General features: G+C 39.6%; 1 protein-coding gene across 5 annotated transcripts in view; it reads right to left on the bottom strand.

The window, feature by feature from the left end:
* Window positions 1-2,168: 2,168 nt before the first annotated feature.
* Window positions 2,169-23,538, bottom strand: part of LOC122565231 (zinc finger RNA-binding protein-like) — an 81,834-nt gene continuing 60,464 nt past the window's right edge. For all 5 annotated transcript variants that reach the window (XM_043720995.1, XM_043720993.1, XM_043720992.1 and 2 more), the window contains 9 exons: window positions 23,019-23,160; window positions 21,459-21,646; window positions 14,461-14,632; window positions 12,487-12,628; window positions 12,026-12,123; window positions 9,368-9,463; window positions 7,500-7,611; window positions 6,581-6,678; window positions 2,169-4,391 (listed from right to left, as the gene is read on the bottom strand). In XM_043720995.1, the coding sequence (XP_043576930.1) occupies window positions 4,209-4,391; window positions 6,581-6,678; window positions 7,500-7,611; window positions 9,368-9,463; window positions 12,026-12,123; window positions 12,487-12,628; window positions 14,461-14,632; window positions 21,459-21,646; window positions 23,019-23,160 (1,231 nt within the window). In that variant the 3' untranslated portion in view covers window positions 2,169-4,208. The remainder of the gene's footprint in view (window positions 4,392-6,580; window positions 6,679-7,499; window positions 7,612-9,367; window positions 9,464-12,025; window positions 12,124-12,486; window positions 12,629-14,460; window positions 14,633-21,458; window positions 21,647-23,018; window positions 23,161-23,538) is intronic.

Here is a 23,538-nt window from a genome sequence, read left to right as displayed (position 1 = left end):
CACCATGTAAATCCTTTACAACACAGTTTTGCCTGTAAAGATAACCTCTCGAAAAATTACAGTTCAGTGCATATTTCCAGTTTATCTCATCTGTCAGACACTTTGAAGAATTAAATTTGGATTGCTGAGAAAAATTCATCAGCTAAGACGATCCATAATACCTGCAAACATTTAAATACACCTTTATCCCAAAATGTGCTCAACTATCAGTTAAAATTTCATTAAGTAAATCATCAGTGTCTGAATTTAAGGCTTCATAGTCTCCAAGGGACAGAAATTCAATTTAGCAGGGATAACTACTTCCTCTTTTAAACAAACTAATGCAAATGACGCTATTCATTAACTATTAAAACAGACAAAACAATGTTGCAGAGGTCAACCTTAACTAAAGAGTTCTATACAAAAAAAACATATTTCCACTAAACTCACAAAGTCAAGTTACAGAGACGCTTTAAAGCAAGATTTGTGGGCAGCATGGTAGTTAGCACTGCTGCCTCTCAGCGCCAGGGACTCGGGTACAATTCCCGCCTCAGGCAACTGTCCGTGTGGAGTTTGCACATTCTCCCTGTGTCTGCGTGGGTTTCTCCGGGTGCTCCGGTTTCCTCCCACAACCCAAAAATTTGCAGGTTAGGTGCATTGGTTATGCTAAATTGCCTGTAGTGTTAGGTGAAGGGGTAAATGAAGGCGAATGGGTCTGGGTGGGTTGCACTTCAGAGGGTCAGTGTGAACTTGTTGGGCCGAAGGGCCTGTTTCCACATTGTAAGTAATCTAATCTAAATATGATAGTACTGCTTAAATCTAGGTTGTCTATCTTAAAAAAATGATGATCAGTCAATAGTGTTTTGAGGTACTAGGAAGGCTTAGAAATTCAAGGTCTGAATGAGACAGCTCAGTATGACTTCTTAAGTGACCCAGATGGAACTCTGGTGAGCTTTTCAAATTCTTTTGGTTTTACCAGACGCACACACATGCTTGTCAGCAAGACCATTAGACCACACAAGATATAGGAGCAGAAATTAGGCCATTTAGCCCATGAGTCTGCTCCACCATTCAATTATGGCTGATAAGACTATCAGCCCCTTTCTCTCTGTAACCCTTGATACTCAAGATCCTATCTAGACTAACTGATTGATCGAAGTTGATTTCTTGTTGTCACATGAACTGAAACAATGAAAAGTGTGTATGCTATATAGGCAGATTGTATCATACAGAATGCATCACGGTAGCAGAATACAGTGTTACGGCTACAGAAAAGGTGCAGAGAGAGAACAGAATTAACATTTGAGAGATCTCTTCTGATAACAGCAGGGAAGCTGTTCTTCAAATCTTTATTCAGAGATGCCGGTGTTGGACTGAGGTGTACAAAGTTAAAAATCACACAACACCAGGTTATAGTCCAACAGGTTTAATTGGAAGCTAGTATGCTTCCAATTAAACCTGTTGGACTATAACCTGGTGTTGTGTGATTTTTAACTTCAACCTTTGTATGTTTATTCAAACTATTATACCTTCTGCCTAACGGGATGAGAGGGGTCTTTGATTATTTCCTGAGGAAGCAGGAAGTATAAATAGAGTCAATGGATGGAAGGCTGGTTTGCGTCTGGTGATGCATTGGGCTATGTTCATGGCTGCATAGTTTGTCACTATCTTGGGAAGAGCAATTATGGTACCAAGCTGTGACGCATTCAGATAGGATGCTTTCTACGGTGCAGAATGAGAATGTCAACGTCAACTGATTCCATTCTCCTTTGCTCAATGTCAGAGGCCAGTTTTCATATCCCAACATATGGTGTAGTCTTTGAGATCAGATTACAGCACAGCCTGGCATCAACACTTGCAATTTTTCCAGTTTACAGCACAGCAAAGGGTGATGACCTCATCAGAACATCTGGATATGAGGTACAAACCTTCTAGATTATTTAAACCCTTCCATGCCAAACACAAACCTAAGAATGCTGATTGGCTTAATTCAGCAGTATGTTAGAAAAACAAATGAACACACAAATTACCCTTTAATAAACAGATACCACATTGAAGAAACTTTATTAACTTACCAAAGTATGTCTTGCAAACAAATCCAGCACCTCATCAGTCACTATTGCAGTGAATTTCAAAAACATATTTACAGAAATTCTGGATGCAACAAAAAAGCACTGTCAGAACATGCAGTCGTTCAGGAAGGATTTTATTTCCCACTTATCTTCAGAGTTGCAGTGTGTCAACAGCTATCTCAAAGCATAAAAAGGATCCAATTACAAAGAGATCCTCTACACTGCTTTCTTTTCAATTAGCACTTTTATGCTATTTCAGTATTGTAGTACACAGCCGACAAAAGTTGAATACACGTTTTTAAATACCACAGAGCTGAGGACAAAGCCACATTTCAATAGAAATAACACTTCAGTAGGTGAAACCGTATCAGGTATGCTTACAGTGCGAGGCATTTCCTACCTATACAAACGTGAATAGTGTAACCAGTTTAACTGTACATTTTATGCACATTAGAAGGGATTTTATATATTTATGAGTGTCAGGCAATTTTGGGGCACAAACTGTCTTGAGTCGTGATATCACCCACATTTCACAACACACAATTCAGCACCCAACCAGTTGCTGAAACAATCAAATGATAAAACTGAAAGATGCCACAAGAAAAACTGAGTTTTGCAATAACTCAATGAACTGACGTACTCCTTCAAATAAAAGAAAAAGGTGTTATCTCAGACCACCCCCCACCCCAACTCCCCTAAATGGGTCTATGTACATTTCTATGTAATTGATACCACCTAAATTACGAAACCCAATTGAATGAAGCTACTACTATAAAACTGAAGATTAAACTCTCAAACGTTTGCCTTCAAATTAGTTTATCAGCATATTTTACAGAAAGGCTTGATACATTTAAAAAATAATGAATCAGAAAACATCTGGTGAACTGGTCAGTAGTGAATTTTGCATCTTTTCTTTGGGCATTTATCCAGATCAATCCATTTTCAGTCTGGCTTGCGACAGGAAAATTGGTTTTGGAAAATTGGATTATTAAATTTGAATCATCAAATAGGGGAAATTTGAAAACAGACAATAAAGAACTTTGGAAATAAAAAGAATCCAGAACTTCAAAAGGTATCTCAAAAAACACATGGGTGATGATCACTACTGAAGAAATTCATGCAGAAGTTTACAGTAGTTAAGAGAAATTTTCTTTATTCAGCTGAGCCACAAGAAGAAAACACTTCAGATGCGATCAGAGTGATACTTCCTCTTGTCATATGCCAGAAAAATAGAAGGACACAGTTGGGGATCGGCCCAATTTTTGACACCATTAAAAAGTGGAACTTGTTGGAAACAGGCAACTTCAAACTGAGCAGAAGAGGCATTAGGTGTTCAGCCAGTCAAATCAATCTTCCCTGAAACAAATTTCTAAAGTTGCAAACCTGCCTCTCTGGTTTCACCAAAGCTGTGCATGTGAGCCAGTAAACAGCATTGTAGTGCACATGTATGGTGTGCATTCCAACCTCCATGATCACAGTGAATGGCCTTCCAACTTTCTAAACAGACTATTTGTTACAAATTTGACATACACCAAATCACACCCAAATGCTGCATTTCTGATGTCTGCACAAGCTTTATTTACTTTGAAGGGTCCCTATGGTTGCAACATGCTCACATAGTATATAGTGAAAATTTATGTAGGTACTATATTTGGGATATCCACAGTCAGTTACGTTTGAGAGAACTAGAAAGTCAGTTCCCAATGCAAAAAAGGGACATCTAACATCCAACACTTAACTGTTGGCTGTCTGGTAAAATATGTTTCATGTTTCAATGGAACGCAATTAAAATCTCTCACTAATTATAATCAGTTTATGATAGAAAGCAGTCTCACCCCAGCCAGGGAAGCAGAGTCAACTTTGAATTTGAAATCTCAAGAAAGATGGGTTTCCAGACTGGGTCAACTCACTTGGTCAAGGTTTTATTTCCTGGGGAAAGGGGGATAGGAGAGTGGAGGAAGGAGAAGAGGAGCTGTTGCCATGGGCAACATGATCTGTATGGAATGACACAATTTAATACTCATTAAGCACAGTTTAAAACAAATCTACAGTACATTGTTATTCAAGTAAAACACAAATTGCAAATGTCTCTGTCTAAACAGCAACTTATATAAAAAAAATTGAAATCTTCAAAATTTAGCATCACTTAGAACAAATCTAGACGTCTCCTGCATCACTGTCCTTTTTGTCTTTCTTTCCTTCCCCTTCCCCTTCTGCTGTCTCGCTGGTGTCCCGTCTCCGTTTGCGGTTTCTCATATTAAACCGAAGCTTTGGTTGGGGTAGTGGGTCCATCCCAAGAACTTTGTGAATCTGCCGAAACGCTAACAACCTCAATGCGTGCTGGGAGGGTAAAAATATAATTAACTTAAAATGATAAAGATTCACATTTCCTCAGAACTGACTCCACCCCCACCGGTTTACATTAAAACTAAACACAGTAACTGTCAGAAAACGAACCTGCAAGCAGAGTGACAAGATCCCCAAGGAAACAGTATTTTGTGACAAAGTTAGCCTTTCTCCAAGCATCAACTGCCCTTTTCTCTTTTGTTCCGAATGGACATGCTGTTTAAGTTAAGCACTGCTTTTATTCTGCATTTTTCCAGTGCTTAACCTTTCTTTCTCATTTGCATTTATTAGTGGCTTATGACTTTTTTTTTACGTGAATGTATAATTTACATTCACCAAAATTAAAGTGTGATTTTTTTTTGTAATGTTTGAAAGAATCCGGTGAGAACAATTGTTTTGTGATGTCTTCTTGCACCCAAATAACGAATTTCGAATCTGACAAAAAGGATCAAAGTTTCATTAAAGAAAAATCAGCCCCCAAAAAAGGAGTGCTACAATTAGCTGTGTGATGTCTTTGGGGAGGGGGGGGGGGGGGGGGGGGGGGGGGGCAGGGGCAATGAAAAATCAAGTCAGATTTCCTGATCACTATCTGAATTCACTGGAGAATTCTGGCTTTGCATTTGGCCAATAACAGGTTTGGTTGGGATGCTCTCTCCCCTACCCACTCAGTCCCCCCATGTTGAATATTCTGCCAATGTTCACATGCTGGTTTCACGTACGAAGAATGGACACTTGCGTAAGATAAATCAACATCTTCCAAGAGAAGGGGGAGAGAAATGAGAAAAACAAAATTGTCAGACTTGCTCTGAAATGAAAAGTCATATCCATTTCTAAAAATTCATCACAGGATGCTCAATGCTTAGATAGTTTACAATATTCATCCATTGAAAATAAATTACCTGACATTTAATGGTAGCATGCAGACATTGGTTCAAGTACGTAATTGGCTTCTTTTCCTCAACCATTAGTTATTCCTCTAAATGTTTTTCCTAGATACACCCACCTTGCATCTGTCCTTCCCCTATTTGCTATCAAAGCCTTTAACACTATTTTAATTTTCTCCTGTTAACCCTTTCTCTCCCAACTTGGCAGGTACTTGCTGCCTAAAATTCTGTAGTACATCTAATACTTCAGGGCAAATGCAAGCTTCTGGGGTTCCAATGCAAATCACGTTCCTGATCTGTGTTCTTGTCAAATTCAGCTTCTACTATGGGTGGAAACACTACTCAGAATTTATCTGCTGCAAGAAAGTAAATTGCACAATTTCTCAGCATTCCTAGAATTAATGATTTCTCCAAAGGCAATTTATTTGTTGATGATCAAAATAAGCCGATGAAGCCAATGTTCTTCAGAGTTTCATCAGTTTCCAGAAACTTACTTTCAGTACTCTTGATATATTAACATTGTGCAGCTGCCCCTTACTTCTTGAGGGAAAGAGTAACAAATACAAAAGATACTCAAGCTCCTTGAAATAGGAAGCAGCCTCTCTTTTATAAATGTAGGATAAACTTTCTTTTTTTACAGTTTCAGTTTTTAGCTTGTATTCTAGTTATCTCCTTTTTTGTTGCATTGATGATGAAATGGTTACTGTATTGGTGGGAGTCTTCTCACCTGTCATATTTGAGCCATTAAGCTCATTCCCATCTTGTCCCCATAGACATGCAAACTTTCTCTCCTTAATAATTGCTGATTCTCTTTTGAAAATCATGATGAAACCTGCCTCCATCACACTATCAGACAAAGCATTCCAGATTTTAACCACTTGCTGTTTAATTTTTTTTAACCACTGATGTCACCATCACTTGCTTTGCTTAACAGCTTAGTGCTGTCTCATTCTCGAAACCTCCACACACAGGAAAAGTAATTCTAACCCTATCTACCACTCATCCCTGGAACACCATCAAATCTTCTCCTTTATAAAGAACAGCTGTGGTTTCTGATTTATGTAGATAACTTCAACCCAGGAATCATTTTTGTGAATCTTTTCTACACCTTCGCTAAAGCCTACCTATCCTTCCTTAAAAAAGTCAGAACTGGACTCAGTACTTCAGTTGAGGCTGAACTAGGTTTCTTACACATTTTTAATAAAGATGTACAAAAGCAAGGAAATTATAACAATCAACTTGCACAGTAAGAAAAATCATTTGACTGTAACAGATATGTGCCCAGCACAGAAACCTCACCTGTGCACTCGCTGTAATATCCTCTCGTTGCTGATGGTTCATGCAGGACAAAGCATCTGAGTGGTCTTTTTCACATGGGTCCAAAAGTCCAGGGCCATCTGTAGCAAGCAATTGCAAATCCTGGTTAAACTGTACTTCAATTAAAAACACAACCCTTGCTATCAGTTAGACACAGTCTCTCTACCAAGTGTCTGATGATAAGAGTTAAAAACCTATTATTGTGATGGCATCAAAACATTAGCATGCACATTCTAAGCTTGGTGAATTAGCAGATGATGCTAGCAGCAATTGGCAAAGTTTGGTACAAAGCTCCACACCCCAACATAATATCACCTGATGTCTTGTTATATAGGGCATTCTGACCAATGTCAAGCAGCAGGAAGACTCCCTCAAGGGGTCTCCAAACTAAGGGCTGCAATTTCAGTTTTTGGTGGCATATCAAAGCTGATCATACAGCTTGAGTGCCCATCAGAGGAACAAAGTCGTATAAAAATGCTTATTAACCTGGCACTTTTTTTTCCCACAGGGTTTTTATTGGGGAAGAGATGGAGGAGACAGGGTGAAGGACAACAACAACAACCACCACCACCAACCCCCCCAAGCCTAACTTTGCCATTTTCAATTTGTAAAGTTTTTCTTAGTGATTAGTATGAATAAAAAGCAGGCCAAAATTCAAAGGACTGTTGGAATGGAGAAGCAGTCAACACTTACACGTATAATCAGTGACACAATGAAATTCTGGCTATATACTTTCCATTCTGCCCTTCTAAACCCATGGATCTGAACATCCTTTTTACCCCTTTATCTTGTGCATTCTTCAAAATTGCATACTGAATGAAAACTCAATGAATGCCATGCACAGTATATGTGTTAAAGGAAGAAACAGTCTATTTCTTCAACTCGTAAAACAAAGACTGACCTGGAAGGAGAACTCCAGAGGCAACAGCTTCAAATACCCTTCGCATTGCATCACCAGGACTCAGAGGGCCTGAAGAACTGCTGATGGCTTTCTCCACAAGCAATTCCATAGCCTGTTTACAAAAGCAAAATGGCATTTCAATTGATGTGCACGACTTTTAAAGGTGCACTTTACAGTATACTCAAAATAAGTTGGAATTTTTCCAACAATACAACTAACTCAAATCAAAATAGCAAATATAAAGAACTATTTGTCTCAAACATTGAAATTGAACTACAAATGCAAACTCTCCAAAAACACACTACCAATTGATCCTAAAGGAAAAAGCAATAGTGACTTGTAACGGCATCAGATCCCGTTACAAGTCACTGCACTGAATCAGCCAATTAATGTTAGCCTAGTGAGGTAAAGGAAAATAGCAAGAGGCAAATGACTAAAGATCGACTGGAAGGGAAAAGCTGGCCAGTGCTGCTTAGACTTGAGACAAGAAAAAATTTGGTCTTTGAAATATTGAAAGTAGTCTTATTTTCACAGGTGATTTAAAACTCCTGGAAACGATCAGGATTGAGCAATTCAGCTACTAAAATGTATGATCTGCAACGAGTGCAGTGCGAAAGGAATTCAGTGGTAGGGGCATCAATTATTGAGATCTATATTAATTGTATGAAGGAATCAACTGTACTGCACCAAATTTGTTAATAATGCAAAGACAGCACATTGTGAGGAGGATATAAACATGGAAAAGAAATTAAACAAAAGTCTGGAGTATAATATCGGAAAATGTAAGGTTGCCTATCTTGCAGGAATGTTCTGTTTAGATGGAGAGTGAATGTAGAATGCTGCAGTACAAAGCCACGTGGATGCACACGTATATGAATCTCAAATTTAAAAACCAGCATGCTCGTATAACAACTAATTAGGAAGGTAAACGTATTGCTGGCTTTTATTGCCAGATGGATATAGTATAAAGGTAGGGAATAGAAATTGCTGGAGAAACTCAGCAGGTCTAGCAGAGAAACACAGTTTTGTTTCAAGCCTGGCATGACTGTTGGATTCAAAATGTTAACTCTATTTCTCAATCTGCAGATGTTGTCAAACCTACTGAATGTCTCCAGAATTTTCTGTTCTTATTTCAGATTTCCAACATCAGCAGTATTCTGCCTTTATAAAAGTCAAGTCTTGCCATAACATATGGATACTGGTGATACAGCTTTGATCTCTTTACTTAAAGAGGGATATACTTGCATTTTAAAGAAGTTTCACTGGACAATTCCTAAGAAGAAGGAGTTGTCTCATGAGGAAAGGAGATCAATAGGGCCCATACTGATTTGTATTTAAAAGAACGAAGTGATCTTATTAAAACACACAAGATATTGAGGGAGCCTAACAGAGTGGATTAAAAGAGAATGCTTCCCTGTTGTGGGACAATCTAGAACCAGACAACATTTAAGATGGCAACAGGCAGGAATTTCCTCTAGAGGTAGTTAGTCGTTGAAATTTCCTCCACAGACAGCAGTGAAGGTTGGCTCACTGAATATATTCAAGACTGAGTAGATTTTTGATGTACAAGGGAGTCAAGGAAAGAAGTTGAAGCCATAATCAGGTCAGCATTGTTGATTATCCAGCAATATCCACATGAACATTCAATTCAGGTATATTTGTTTTAATAAAAGATTTGCTTGAATTCTAGATTCTCATGTTAACGTAATAACTTGAGAAGTACCAGATTGCTGCATATGCATACAGAAGCACACCTCAGCACATGTCTTTGGGAGAAAAAAAACTAACAGGTAAGGTGAAGAGGTGAAATACTTATTGCAATAGGCCACATAAGAGAAAGATTTACCATATTTCATTTGCATTCTTACCCAATCTGGTAAGGCCCCCCACGTTGGCACTCGTTGGCAGAGGTCACGCAGGATTCGTATGATGATCACACAAGATTGTAAGCCATTAGCTCTAGCCTTCAAGTTTGGAAAAAAAATGATAATTATTCAGTACTGTCAAATTCACCATGAACAGTTAACTTGAAATATCTGAAATATTTCTGTACTGTCAACAGTGATGTCCACTTTTAAGTAATTCAGACAATACAATTGATTGAGAAACTGTTTCAGCCAAAGTTAGTATTGTCAAGGCTAACACAGTGCAGATATTCCAGAGACAGAGGCACATATTCATGGGATTTCTAAAAGAGCATAGCTGCAGAAAAGAAACACAAGATGTTTTTATGGAACACAGAACTGGCAAGAAACTAAGCAGCCCAACTATTAGAGATAGATAGGTGGGAGTGAGAAGAGGAAGTGCCCACTCCTTATCACCACACCCTCAAGAAAGAGGAGGGAAAGGGTGTGCACAAGAGAGGGAGGGATATAGGACAGGGAGAGAGAGTGAGGGAAAGGGGCACTTGGGCAATGGGACAGTCAGGTGAGGGGAGCAAGGCGAGAGAGTAGTGAGGGGGGGGCAGCATACAAGAGGGCAAGGGAGTGAATAAGTGAGCTTTGAGGGACAGAGTGAGTAGGGAGCTAAGGATGGCACAAGCAGGTAGCACAATTGCGAGAGAGGGGGTTGCAAAAGACAGACAGAGAGTGGGGGAGAGATAGCGAGCGCAAGCATGCATGTGGGACACATGGGTGTGAATGGGAGACAGTGTGAGAGAGAGTGGAGCAGGGGTATAAAAGAGAAGAGAGAGAGAGAGAGAGAAAAGCATAAACAGGAAAGAGTGATTGGCAGAACACAACTACCAACTGCGTGTGCACAGCACTGGCTTTAAGGAGAGCAGAGTGTGATTTTTAAAAATTCATTTGTGGGATGTGGGCATCACTGGCTGGCCAGCTTGCCCCTAGATGCCCTTGAGCAGGTGGTGGCGAGTTACCTTCTTGAATCACTGCAGTTCACATGCTGTGGGATGACCCACAATGGTAGTGGGGAGTGAACTCCAGGATTTTGGCCCACCAACAGCGAAAGAACAGCAATATATTTCCAAGTAAGGATGGTGAGTGGATTGGAGAGGAATTTTAAAGTGGTAGCGTTCCCATGTATCTGCGACATTTGTCCTTTTAAATGGAAGTGGTCGTGGGTTTGGAAGATGCTGTCTGAGGATCTCTGGTGAATTTCAGCACTGATAAATATGGGTAAGAGTGTGCAGGGAACACATGAACCCTTTCAACTGTATTTAGCCCATTTCTCTCAAAAACCATTTGTCATGTTCTTATCCAAATGTCTTTTACAGTTGTAACTGCACCTGTATCCAACACTTCCCTCTAGCAGTTCAATTCCACATACAAACCATTCTGTGTTTAAAAAGAACGTTGCCCTAATGCCCATTTTAAATCTTTCTCCTCTCATTTTAAAAGAAAACCAGCCTAGTTTTGAGCTCCTCCACCCTGGGAAAAGATCCCTGCTATTCACCTCAGTGATTTTATAAACTTCTCTAATGTCGCCTGTCAGCCTCCTATGTTCCAGGGAAATAATTCCCAGCCTATCCAGCCAGAGGTGGAACATGGCGATATGATGGGGAGCCAAGGTAGAGAAGGCATGCAGAGAGTGGGGAGGCTGGAAGAGCTTGAGATGAGACAGTCACATGGTCAATGAGAACTTCAGTATAGTAATTGATTAACTGTAGTGAGAAATATTTGAACTTTGTTGGACGAGGTGTGAAAATTGTATTTAAATGAAAGTGAATTCCACACTATTTTTTTAATTTTTTTCAATCTTTTACAAATGTGCCTTCTACCTACAGTCTACTGTTAGCAACTCCATACAATTTAGAAGGGTGTTAATTAACATTTCCAAGGCTTCTCGCATTGTAACAGGAACCAATTTGCATATGCATGCCTCAGATCACTCTTCCAGTACAGAAAACTACTCAGCACTGTATTCCTGAAAATGCCATCAAAATGACAAAAATATGACCCATTTCCAAAAATTGAGAAAAACATCTGTAAAAACGTCACTGATAAACTATCCACACCATCTATGCACAAGCTGCGGAAAATAATTTCCAACATATCAGTGATTCCTTCGGTTCTGCTGCAGGTTCCTAAATTAAAAAGGAACTAGTGTAGCCAAAACTGATTAATTGCCAAGCATTACAAATGGATTCCAGAAATACAGCTATAATTGTTGGAATACCATATAAGACAGAAAAATATGTTAGCGAAAGGATCGCCAGCAGCTGTAAAAATAAAAAGAAAAGTTAAACATTTGGGTATGGAATCATCATTAATAGAGTTGCAGTTAACTGCTCTCTTTCTTTCCAAATGCAGAGGGACCTTCTAATACTTCCAAAATTTTCTGTTTGATTTTCAGCATTTGCCTTTGTTACATAAAAGAATGAACTTGATCGAGTTATCCAATATAAACTTGCAGCTCTGATTGACCAAATAATTTAAAACTAGTCCAAAGCCTGGTAGGAATCCCAGAATCGCCTCCCAAATGGAATATGGCAGTCACCATAAATCAATGGTCCAGCCAATGGCCAACAGATTCAAAAAGAAATAAACTACAGTACAGCATATTTTTACCTGGAACCACTTGGCATGACGAAGTGCAGCCAGACCCTCAAGGCATTTTTGCTTGTTCAGTACATCTGATGGATCTTGCACTGGGGCAGAAGTTGCATCTTAAAAATAAAGAGGGGATAGTCCCAAAGTACAGCAGTTAGTTTGTAGCAGTGGTGTGCAAACGAGAGCTGAAATACTGAACAAGCCATCACATGTTAATAGGTTTTCTACAGTTACAAACTGAGAAACTGAGAGCTGAGCAGAGTTGAGGGCACTAGGGGAGAAAATAAAACAGTAAGCACAAAACCAATGGAAAATGATAGGTTTGTGCCACTTCATTAATAGTTGTGTTATACTTGTAATCTCTCTCTGCCATTTTGAAATTCATGGTCAAACTGCATTCCAGCCGAGTGATTCAGGTAAATGTCAGTGACCTGTAGGTTTTTTTGCAATGTTATTTAAAATTACTGAATAAATCTCACCTTTATCCTTCACAAGATCATCTCGCATGACAGGGGACGTCAGTGAAATTTTGACCTGCATCTTTGGCTCTTTGCATGTAGAAAGGATGATGCAAGACTCACTAGGGCAAGTTTTCAATTCATAAGACTCCTCCGTTATGGTCTGAAATAAAAATTCAAATGATTTTCACACAAATGTCCAAAGCTAAAGATCACAATATAGCCAATCATATGAAAATCTTTCCTACGTTTTGTTTTATTGTGTAATGCAAACAATATAAAACATTAACAATGGGTAAATAATCCCAGTTGAGCAAAGATCAATTAGCCATAGAGACAAAGTTGTACAGCATGGAAACAGATCCTTCGGTCCAACTTGTCCATGCCGACCAGATGTCCTAATTAATCTAGTTCCATTTGCCAGCACCTGGCCCATATCCCTCTGAATCCCTTCTATTCATGTACTTAATCCAGATACCTTTTAAATGTTGTAATTGTACCAGCTTTCAGCTCTTCCTCTGACAGCTCATTCCATATACGCACCACCCTCTGTGTGAAAACGTTGCCCCTTTGGTCACTTTTATATCTTTTCCCTCTCACCTTAAACCTACTCCCTCTACTTTTGGACTCCCCTACCTTGGGAAAAAAAGACTTTGGCTATTCACCCTAATCTCCCCCCTCATGATTTTACAAACCTCTATAAGGTCACCCCTCAGCCTCCGACACTCCAGGGGAAGTAGCCTCAGCCTTATTCAGCTTCCACCTCAAGCTTAAGCCCGCCAACCCTAGCAGCATCCTGGTAAATCCTTTTTGCAACCTTTCAAGTTTAACATCCTTCCCATATCAGATCAGAACTGAACACAGTATCCCAAAACTTAGCTGATTTCAGCTACTGGTGGGTGAGTACTTATAATTAGTCTCAGGGCTCTCAGACTAAGAAGGAGACAAAACCAATAAGTGTGCCTTCCCAGACTAATTGTTCCAGTGGGAAAGTGCGTCAGTAGTCATTGGGAGAATGGAGATAGTGTAGTGAGATTTCACATTCTCAAACAACTTACTTATCTAAAATTGCACTTGGCTTAGGTATGAAACAGTGCCTGTGGTATCATAGCCAAATAAGAAGCAACAAAATTATCTTCCTTTTAGATTATGTCTATGCCAAAGAGCAGAATCAGCATACAAATCGACAGGACTAAGCAATCCCACATTCAACAGATCAGATCTAAACTCTGCTGTCCTGTCACATCCAATCGGAAATGGTGGTGAACAATCGAACAACTAGCAGAGGGAGGGGGCACCACAAATATCCTCAATGACAGGAGAACATAGCACATCAGTGTAAAAGACAAGGATAAAGTGTTTACATTCATCTTCAGCCAGAAGTGTTGATGAGATGATTGTGATCCATTCTGAAGCTGAGAAGGCCATTGCTTAGGGATTACTTACAGTAGTGCTGGAAAAGCACAGCAGGTCAGGCAGCATCCGAGAAGCAGGAAGAATCAACGTTTTGGCCAAAAGAGCTTCAACAGGAATGAAGGGCTCATGAAACGTCAAATTTTCCTGCTCGTCAGATGCTGCCTGACCTGCTGCGCTTTTCCAGCACCACTCTAACCCCCAGCATCTGCAGTATCTTCTCCTGCCTAGGGATTTCTTAGCTCCACTCCTTTGCATACAAGTAGTTCGATGTTGTAACTATGTTGCACTCAACAGGTATTTTAGAGAATAACTTTCAACAGATTTTAAATTAATTTAAAAATGGAGAAAAACTGTGGCAGGGAGAGTCATTCTCTGTCAATGAATAAAAAAAAGAACGGTTTCTTGTAACTAAAGTAATCAAGTCACTTTACACAATTTATCTTCATGGATTGCACAATTCTTTAAAAGTGTTCAATATGGTTAATAATTTAAAACAGTCAGACCTTGCCCAAATATCTAATTTGCTATGTAGAGCCTAGTACAATAAATTCAGTAAGCGTGAAGTTAGAAGATAGTTACCAGGAGTTGTTTAGGCAGATTTGCTGAAATTTTTTCCAGAAGGGCTTTTGTGGGTTTGTGGGCAGAGAGAAGAATAAGGTTAACATTCCTGTCACCACGGAGAAGTAATCCTTTTGCCAGCACACCAACACGCATGACCCCTTTCAGCACACGTGCTCCAAGGTCACCTTTCCTGTCAAAAGACGGCAGGAATTCCTTTAAACATCAGTGAAAAGTGATGTAAACAGGGAGTACTGTATAAAGACCATTAGATATAGGAGCTGAAGGAGGCCATTCAGCTCAATGTGTCACTGCTATTCAATGAGACCATGTTTGATTTGATGATCTTCAATTTCAATTTCCTGCCTTTTCCCTTGATTTCCTTACTGATTAAAACTCTACCTATATACAGCTTTGGATGTACTTGAAATGACCCAGGCTCAACAATCCTTTGCAATAAATAATCTCACAGATTCACTAATCTTCTGAGAGAAGAAATCCCTCCATCTCTGCCTTAAATGTGCAACTCTTTATTTTGAGATTATGTCCTTTGAAAACAACCTTTCTGCATTCACTCTATCAAGTCCTGCAAGACTCCTGTATGCTTCAATAACCTCACATGTTCCCACATCATAGTTCATCTGCCAAATTTTTGCCCACTCACTTAACCTCTCTATAGACTTCTGCAGATATTGTGTTTCGTCCCCAACATATCTTCTCACCTTTGCATTCTCAGTAAACCTGGCTGTTGTACATTCACTTTCCTCATCCAAGTCATTATTTATTGCAAATAACTGTGGCCTGAGCACTAATCTCTGTGACACACCACTAATTACAAGTTGCTATCGTGAAAATATCCCTCTTATACCAAAACTCTGCTTTCTGTTAGTTATGGAAATGTGTTGCTGGAAAAGCGCAGCAGGTCAGGCAGCATCTAGGGAACAGGAGAATCGACGTTTCGGGCATTAGCCCTTCTTCAGGAATGAGGAAAGTTGGTCCAGCAGGCTAAGATAAAAGATAGGGAGGAGGGACTTGGGGGAGGGGCGTTGGAAATGTGATAGGTGGAAAGAGGTCAAGGTGAGGGTGATAGGTCAGACTGGGGTGGGGGCGGAGAGGTCGGGAAGAAGATTGCAGGTTAGGAAGGCGGTGCTGAATTTGATGGATTTGACTGAGACAGGCTGGGGGGAGGGGAAATGAGGAAACTGGTGAAATCCGAGTTCATCCCTTGTGGTTGGAGGGTTCCTAGGCGGAAGATGAGGCGTTCTTCCTCCAACCGTCGTTTCTGTTAGTTAGTCAATCCTCTATTCAAACTAATATACTACTTCGAACACTATGAGCTCCTATGTCATTAAGTAGCTTATTACAACAATACATTAAGTCATCTTTCTTTTACATGAATGCAGAAGACAGTTTCAAGTGCAGTTCAAAATGCCCATCGCCACAAACCAATAATATTTATCATTGCATTACTTCCTTATTGCCACTAGATGGCAGAAATATCAAATGCATTCATTGTACAGTCTTCAGTTAAAAGTAACATTACATTTCAACTATATCTCCAGCAGAGCTACAAACATAAGCCACAAAACCAAAAATCAAATAACAGTGATAACAAGAAAGAAAAACTTTATATTTTAAACAACGTATCCCAATCTCAGAATGCCTTAAAATTCACATGCAAATTGATTACTTTTGGATAGGAAACAATTACATTGAACAACCACTTTATGTACTTCAAGAATCTCAAGTTTGAAAATGACCAGTTAAGTTGTCCTTTAACAAGAACTGGTTGAAAAGTTCACAGTGGTTAAGACTGCTTACTGCACTTATTTAAACAGTGCTAGGCTCTATACCCGAACAAGCTGACTTGGCCTCATGAGAAAGACAACATCTATGACACATCACCTGTAGTGAAGTGGCTATTATGTGATCAGGTTTTGAGAGTGGAACTTTAACCACATTTTCTATTTAAAGGCATTAGCAAAGCCATCATATACACTGTAAAAAGATTACAAACAACAAATATACAGGAAAGTAGTAAATAACCACTTGCTCTTCATTCAAATAATGCACAGTGCACAGCAAGATTTCTGGCAATCTGCACCCAGTAACTGGTAGAACCTGAGAAGTGCATCGAAGCTAGGCACATCTCTACAGACTCTGCATGAGTTGCGCGATAGAAGAAAACAAAATATAAGGGTTGCAAACAGATTTCCACATATCAGATGGTTAGATGAGAAAAAGATATTGTTAATTCCAAAACTGTTGGATTAAACTCCAAGAAAAACATTAACCCAGGAGAGACAGCATTTAACCAAAGGACCCAATTAACTGATCTATGAAGAGATCAGAGTACAATCAAACCACTAAAATTGCTAAACTCTCCATAGCGGTGACCACAGGTTTGCTGACATGTTGGGTCTCAAGTCTGAAGTGAATTTTAAACTTGCTTGTTTCGAGCAAGGTGCTTAGAGCAAGCTAAATCAGGAAAAGGAATCAAACTACTTATTGACTAATCTTCCACAACAGTCATACAACACGACTTGACATAACGTTTAACACAAAGTACAACTCTTCACAGCATGCTTTATGAGAATACTGGAAGAGTAGGAAACCCCTCATGACAACTAAAAATGAAGTGATAGCTTATAACAAAACAAATCCTTATTCAGAAGAGAGGTGGAATTTTCTGAAAGGTCCACATTAGACTACAGGTTGATAAAAATTCAGAGTTATCATTTATGCTGACAACAATGGCAGAAACTGTCACGAGGGCAACAGGAGACTAGTACTACATTCAACAGTTGAAGACTGAAAAATTTAAGACCGTTTCAAGAAAGGATCTGATAAACTCCACTGATTAAATCAATTCCAACTGCCCAGAAGGAAGTTAAATTCATAATCTAACCACTTGGACACAGAAATATTCGTGGCAGGCCCGTGACAGCAACCATGAAACCAGTCATTCTGATTCTCAATAAAGTTAAATCAACATCAAGGGTTAGAGCCCACTAAACATCTACTATAAGCGCATTAAACATTATTCTTGAAATATATGAATACACTTGAACTAAAAGTGTGAAGAAAAAAAACTCACTTGATCCCAAGGACCAGCTCCATATTTTTCCCCACTGTATGGTAAGCACATCTTTGCATATGCCAAAGCAAACTCAACCTATAACTATACTGAAATCACAGATACATTATGAATCATTTAGGCAGTATTTTAGTAAATGGCAAGACCAGCAGTATCTGTTAAGCAACCTTCCCCGGGCTTAACTGCAGTAAGCTGCACATTGTGAACTAAGATTACAGTAAAAGAACGGTTAGCCATCAGAAAGCAAGTCAGCATTTACGGTCTGCGTTGGTAAACTGGCCTTACAGCCAGGTTAAAAAAGTCAATCAAGCCTGCTTTTTTTTCCCTCTAGAGGCTAACTTGCTGCAAATCAACTTGTATACAGTAAAGATAAAATGTCTGAACCAGACAACTGTTGAAGAGTCTAAGTATTATTCTAATAATCCAGTTGAACTTTATATACACATTTTCTAATCAACCTGGTCAAATGTTTTGACACACTTCTGCAGCAGGTTGGATATGAAGGCAGGTGTTCCGGTTCAGAAGTAGGGACACTACCATCACACCGCAAGAACCCCATGCAAATCAGACTGAAACACAAAACCCTAGCAGCCATGAGTTGACCACATCATTTGAGCAAGGTACTGGAGAATTTTGTTTACCATTATAACAAAGCCCCAAATTTGCATGCAGTTTGTTTATCTTAGATGAGTGGTGATAGAGGGAACAAAATGGAATAAAATGACTCAGTATCAGAGTCTGCATGTGCATCTGTGTTGTTTGAAGGGAATGAAAAAAAATCCAGTTCCTCACTGACTTGCCCAGAAACAATGGGACGTGATAATTAGAATGAGGTCTGACCTGATTTTAATCTTTTGCCCAGAGCATGCCTAGATTGCCATGGATGACGGAAGCAGTTATGGAGAAGCTGAATTGTTTCTCCTCAGAGCAGAAGGTTAAATGGCAACATAAAAAGTTTTGGTGCTCTGGGAAAGTAAGTAGTAAACTGCTTTCTCTGGGAAATAGGGCTTAATAACCAGAGATGACAAAATTAAAAACAATTGGCAGAAGACAAAACATTTTCTGTAGAAAGGTAAGATGTGGAATGCACAACCTGAAATGGTGGTGGCATCAGATTCCATAGGAATGTTGAAAAAAGAATTTAGCAAGTACTTAAAGACAAACAACCGCTGGTCTCCTTGGAATGTCGAAGCACCACAGATGCCAGTCTCCAATCAACTGACACAATTATAGAATTACTAGTGCTGAAACACGCCATTTGACTCATCAGGTTCACACCAACCCTCCGAAGAGCATCCCACCCATACTCCTACACGATAACCCTGCATTTCCCATAACTATTGCCATTAACCTATATAGGCCTGGACACTATGGACAATTCAGCATAGCCAATCCACCTAACCTGCACATCTTTGGATTATGGGAGAAAATCGAAGCACCCAGAGGAAACCCATACAGCCACAAGGAGAATGTGAAAACTCCAACAGATAGCTGCCTGAGGGTAGAGCCAAAACTGGGTCCTTGATGTTGTAAGGCAGCAGTGCTAACCACCAAGCCACTGTACTACCCCATTCAATTCACTCCACTCCACATATCAAGAAATGGCTAATGGCACTGGATATTACAAGGCTTGACAAAATGGAAAATTGGCCAGGTACATCCTGTACATAAAGAGCAGAGTAAATTCAACCCAACCAATTGCCACCTGATCAGTCTACTTTGATTGCTAAAGTGACAGAAGATTGTCATCACCGATGCTATCAAACACTCATTGACACTCAGCTTGGGTTCTATCTAGGCCTCACAATTTGTGATCAGGGTTGTATTGGACTGAGTGTGGCATCAAGAAGCCCTAGCAGAACTAGATTCAATAGGAACATTTGGGCGAGGGGAGAGGGACTCTCTACTGGATGGAGTCAATTTTACCTCTTCTCCATAAGGAGGCCAGAAGTTCACTGATAATTGCACAATGTTCAGCATCATTCACAACTCCTCATATATCAAGCAGTTCAAGGCCAAATACGGCAAGAGCTGGTCAATACCTGGACTTGAGCTGACAATCTTCCACGACGTTACTTGGTGTTACAACCACTGAATTTACCCATTATTAAAACCCTGGGGATAACAATTGACCAAAATTGAACTGGGCTAGTCATAAATACCATGGCTACAAGATCAGGTCAGACACAGTGTCCTGCAACAACTAACCCACCTCCAGCAGTCCCTCTAATTTTCTTACTAGCTATGCAGGTCTCTAAGGCTCTGTGAGGCACTGAAGTCCAAGCACATGCAGTTGCACAGCTTAGAAGGAATGTTGCTACTGGCACCCCAAGTTTGTCTTAACATCTACAAGAAATGTGATGGAATACTTTTCGCTTGCTTTGGATGAGTGCAGCAACCTGCTTAACTGGCACACAACCATTCACTCTCTCCACCGACCCTCATCAGCAGCACTGTGTACTAGCTACAGGATGCAGAATTTCTGCAGAAATTTTCCAATACTCCAAATCCTTAAGCAATGCCAATTATCGAACAAGGGCAGTAGATAAATTGTTTCTTCTCTGTCATTGGGTCAAAATCTTGGAACTCTCTCCTTAACAGCACTGTGACAATACCAACACCAAATGGACTGCAAGAGTTCAAGGTAGCAGCTCACATCACCTTCTCAAAGGCAACTAGCGATGGACAGTAAAAGTGGGCCAAGCCAGTTATGCCTAAAAATGAACAAATAAAAAAATAAGACGACAGTTGGAGCGTGAGAGTAAATTGGCTAGAACAGCTTCAAAAGACCTATGCTGTGCTGAAAAATTCTGCAACATTGAAGGCCCATCGAACAGCCAAGTGTGAAGAATCACCATCCAGACGCTGCAGTGGAGAGCACATATGAACCATTATTCCAACAGGAGAACACATCTTATGGGATGAGACAAGAAAACTTTCCAGTGCTGCTGCATCCAATTCTTGAACAGGGAATCATAATCTGGCAGATTAATCTGCTTTACTTTACTCATTTTACCTAACTTGACTTGACTCAAAGGGAACATTCTGCCTGAGGTTGGGAAGTTGTGGATTTAAATTCCAGTCTGTATGTTACAGATAGTGCTGCATTGATATTAAGAAATGAAGCACAGGATCACAAGTGCCCACATTACACTACTAGAAAAGGAGCTAGAAGACCTCCTTACAAAAGTCTTCCTTTAATCAATATCAGCGCGTGCCAGTACAGTTAGTAGCACTCTCCCCATGTCAGAAAATTGAGTGTTCAATCCCATTCCGTAGACTTGAGCACAAAGATCTAAACTGATACTTCATTGCAGTACGAATAGAAAGTTGCATTTTCAGAAATGTCACCTTTCAACTGAAAACAAGGTGCTATCTATTCAGTTAGGTGGATGTAAAATATCCTGTTGCACTATTTTTAAGAGGAGCAGTGGCATTATCTCCAGAGTCCTGGCCAATAGTTAGCCATACACTGAAATCACAAAAGCATGTTATTTGATCAACATTACATTGCTGGTTGTGGAAGCTTGGTGTGCTCAAATTAGCTACCATATTTCATGTATTACAACAGTGACTACACTTCAAAAGTATTTAATTGGCTATAGAAAGTTTTAGAATGGGTCAAGGTTGTGAAAGGTGCTAAATAAATGCAAGCATCTTTCTGCTTTTAAACAAAGTGATTAGTCGGTTATTCATTACTTTGTTGAAGATGGAATTTTGCAATCAGACTTGCTTAAATATTAATAACTGCAAGTCAGTACTGAAGCACTCAATTTCGGCATTGCATAAATGCAAGTTCTGTCTCTAAATTAAACTTGCACCAAAGTAAAAACCAGCATAAAAAACTATAACCCAATTTTATGGCAATATTATGAAATGTTGCTGCCCTATTTTATTAGGGTCACAGTCACAGCTTTCTTACCCCTTCTCCTTATTTTCTCCATCTTTAAGACCTTCTTGGTCAGAAATAACATCTGACACAAGTTTGAGAGCCCGTTCTGTTTGAGAGACAATCCTCTGCACGGCTTGTAATTCTTCTTCAGTGGGATAAATGCTAGCATGTTTTGTCATGATATAACGATCATCTGAAGAATCAGGGCGGCGGGGAGGCTGAAACAGTTAGCATAATCATTAGTATACAACCTTTGGTCAGCTACATCTCAAAGCCTCCTGTAATAAGAAAAAGAAACGGCGAGAACATTTAATACAGTGCTGCGAAGCAGGCTGTAACAACTTCAGCTGTCATTTTAGAATCAAACATAAATGATGAGCCCCTTACCCGCTTTGGAAGCGGCGAGACAATGAACCTGGGAAACAAACAGGAACTTCAGGTCTCTGCTCCAAAAGAAGAGAGGATTTCTCTCAGCACGAGGAGATATTACACTCTCGCAAACACTATTCAATACACTTGCACTGCACATTTGGGAAAAACGTTGTATAGAGCAATTAGATGAAGCTGGCCATATTTTATTTCCCAATATGTATGCATGCTGCTTCAAGATGGCTCAACCAAGACATTTTTCCAATCGCTTCTCCATCCTTTTTAAACATTCTCCTTTCTTCATTATGCTACAAATCCAATTTCCCACCTTGTCCTTTCCCACAGGTGTCAATTCTCTCTGGAACACAGCAGTATTTGCATCAGTCACTTTTCGCTCCCAATGATCATTGTTCAATTCAATTCTATTCAATTATTACTGGCAGAAGCCTTGAGAACAAGTGTTATAATTTATTCAACTGAGAGAAGCAATTAAGCTCTAATCTAGGCCTTATTAATGCTCCCTTTATAAATGTACTTTTTGCAAGGGACTAGGTTTCAAAGCACAGTTACTTGAAATTTTTATTGGGTGTTCTTTACGACAGGTCAAGATTAACAGAGTATCTTCCAGGCTGCTGCATGGTTGTGCTCCCACCCAGCTTAGGACAAAATTTTCTTCATCCATTTTGCAATAGGGATCATTGGATTATGAACAGGAACCTATGTCAATAATGCCCTTCAAATTCAACATCAAACAATCAAACAACACAAAGGGAGCAATGCAACAAATGAAAGCTTGGACAGTATTTTTCTCATAGCAGTCATGCCGTTCCATTTAATGATGTTAACTTAAGGCTTCAGTTTGCACAATGTGACGACTGTTTGAGAAAAGGTTTCCTAAAGTAGTCAAGATCATTTTTGAAGTGGATTTACAATTCTTTTCCACTTACACTGTGAAAAGTTGGGGATGCAGAAGTGAGATAAAGGACAAAATTCTAGCAACAGTTTTCATATTATTTAAATAGCTACATAAAATTTAATTTTACTGAATGCAGTGCTCAAACGTTAAATGTGCTTGCAGGTAACGCTTTACATCTCCCTGTCATTTTGGTGAGGATAATTCGTGACTGTAAGGTTACTATGACATAATACATGTTCAATTTTGCCCAACTAAGGAGCTTCGTTTTTAAAAACGTGCTTGAAATGGGACAAGTTCAAACCTACCATAGGTGTTGGTGCTTGTGGCATGCCCAGTCTTCCCATGAGCGGTGGCGGGTGCCAGTCAGGTGTTAATCTGCGACGCTGTTCTTCCCAATAAATGTGTTCTTCTTCCACTCTCCTCCAATACATCTCCTCTTCATACCGCCTGAAAATGTAGGAGCAAAGACATCAGAAACACAGATGCACCTCTTGTTGAATCTCTCAAAATTCACATGTAATGAACTAAATTGAAGTGTAGTCATTGAGGTAGGTGAACATGTCAGTCATTCTACACACAATGTTCCACAAACAGCTAAGAAATGAGTGATCGATTAATCTAATTTGTGGCCCTAGTTGAAGAACTTCAAAGTACCCCTTTCAAACAAAAAAAAGTATTTAGTTATTCCTGGCATTTATGACCGAAAACTGTGAAAAACCCCAATTTTTCTCAATACAAGTCTAAATAACCTTCCGTTGCAACTTCTTGCAATCATTTAGAAAGTAGGGTTGCATGAAAGTTCAAAGGCTGACAGCCTATACCAGT

Source organism: Chiloscyllium plagiosum, chromosome 31, assembly GCF_004010195.1.
Source record: "Chiloscyllium plagiosum isolate BGI_BamShark_2017 chromosome 31, ASM401019v2, whole genome shotgun sequence".
Classification (NCBI taxonomy): domain Eukaryota; kingdom Metazoa; phylum Chordata; class Chondrichthyes; order Orectolobiformes; family Hemiscylliidae; genus Chiloscyllium; species Chiloscyllium plagiosum.
This window is presented reverse-complemented; position numbering and strand designations above follow the sequence as displayed.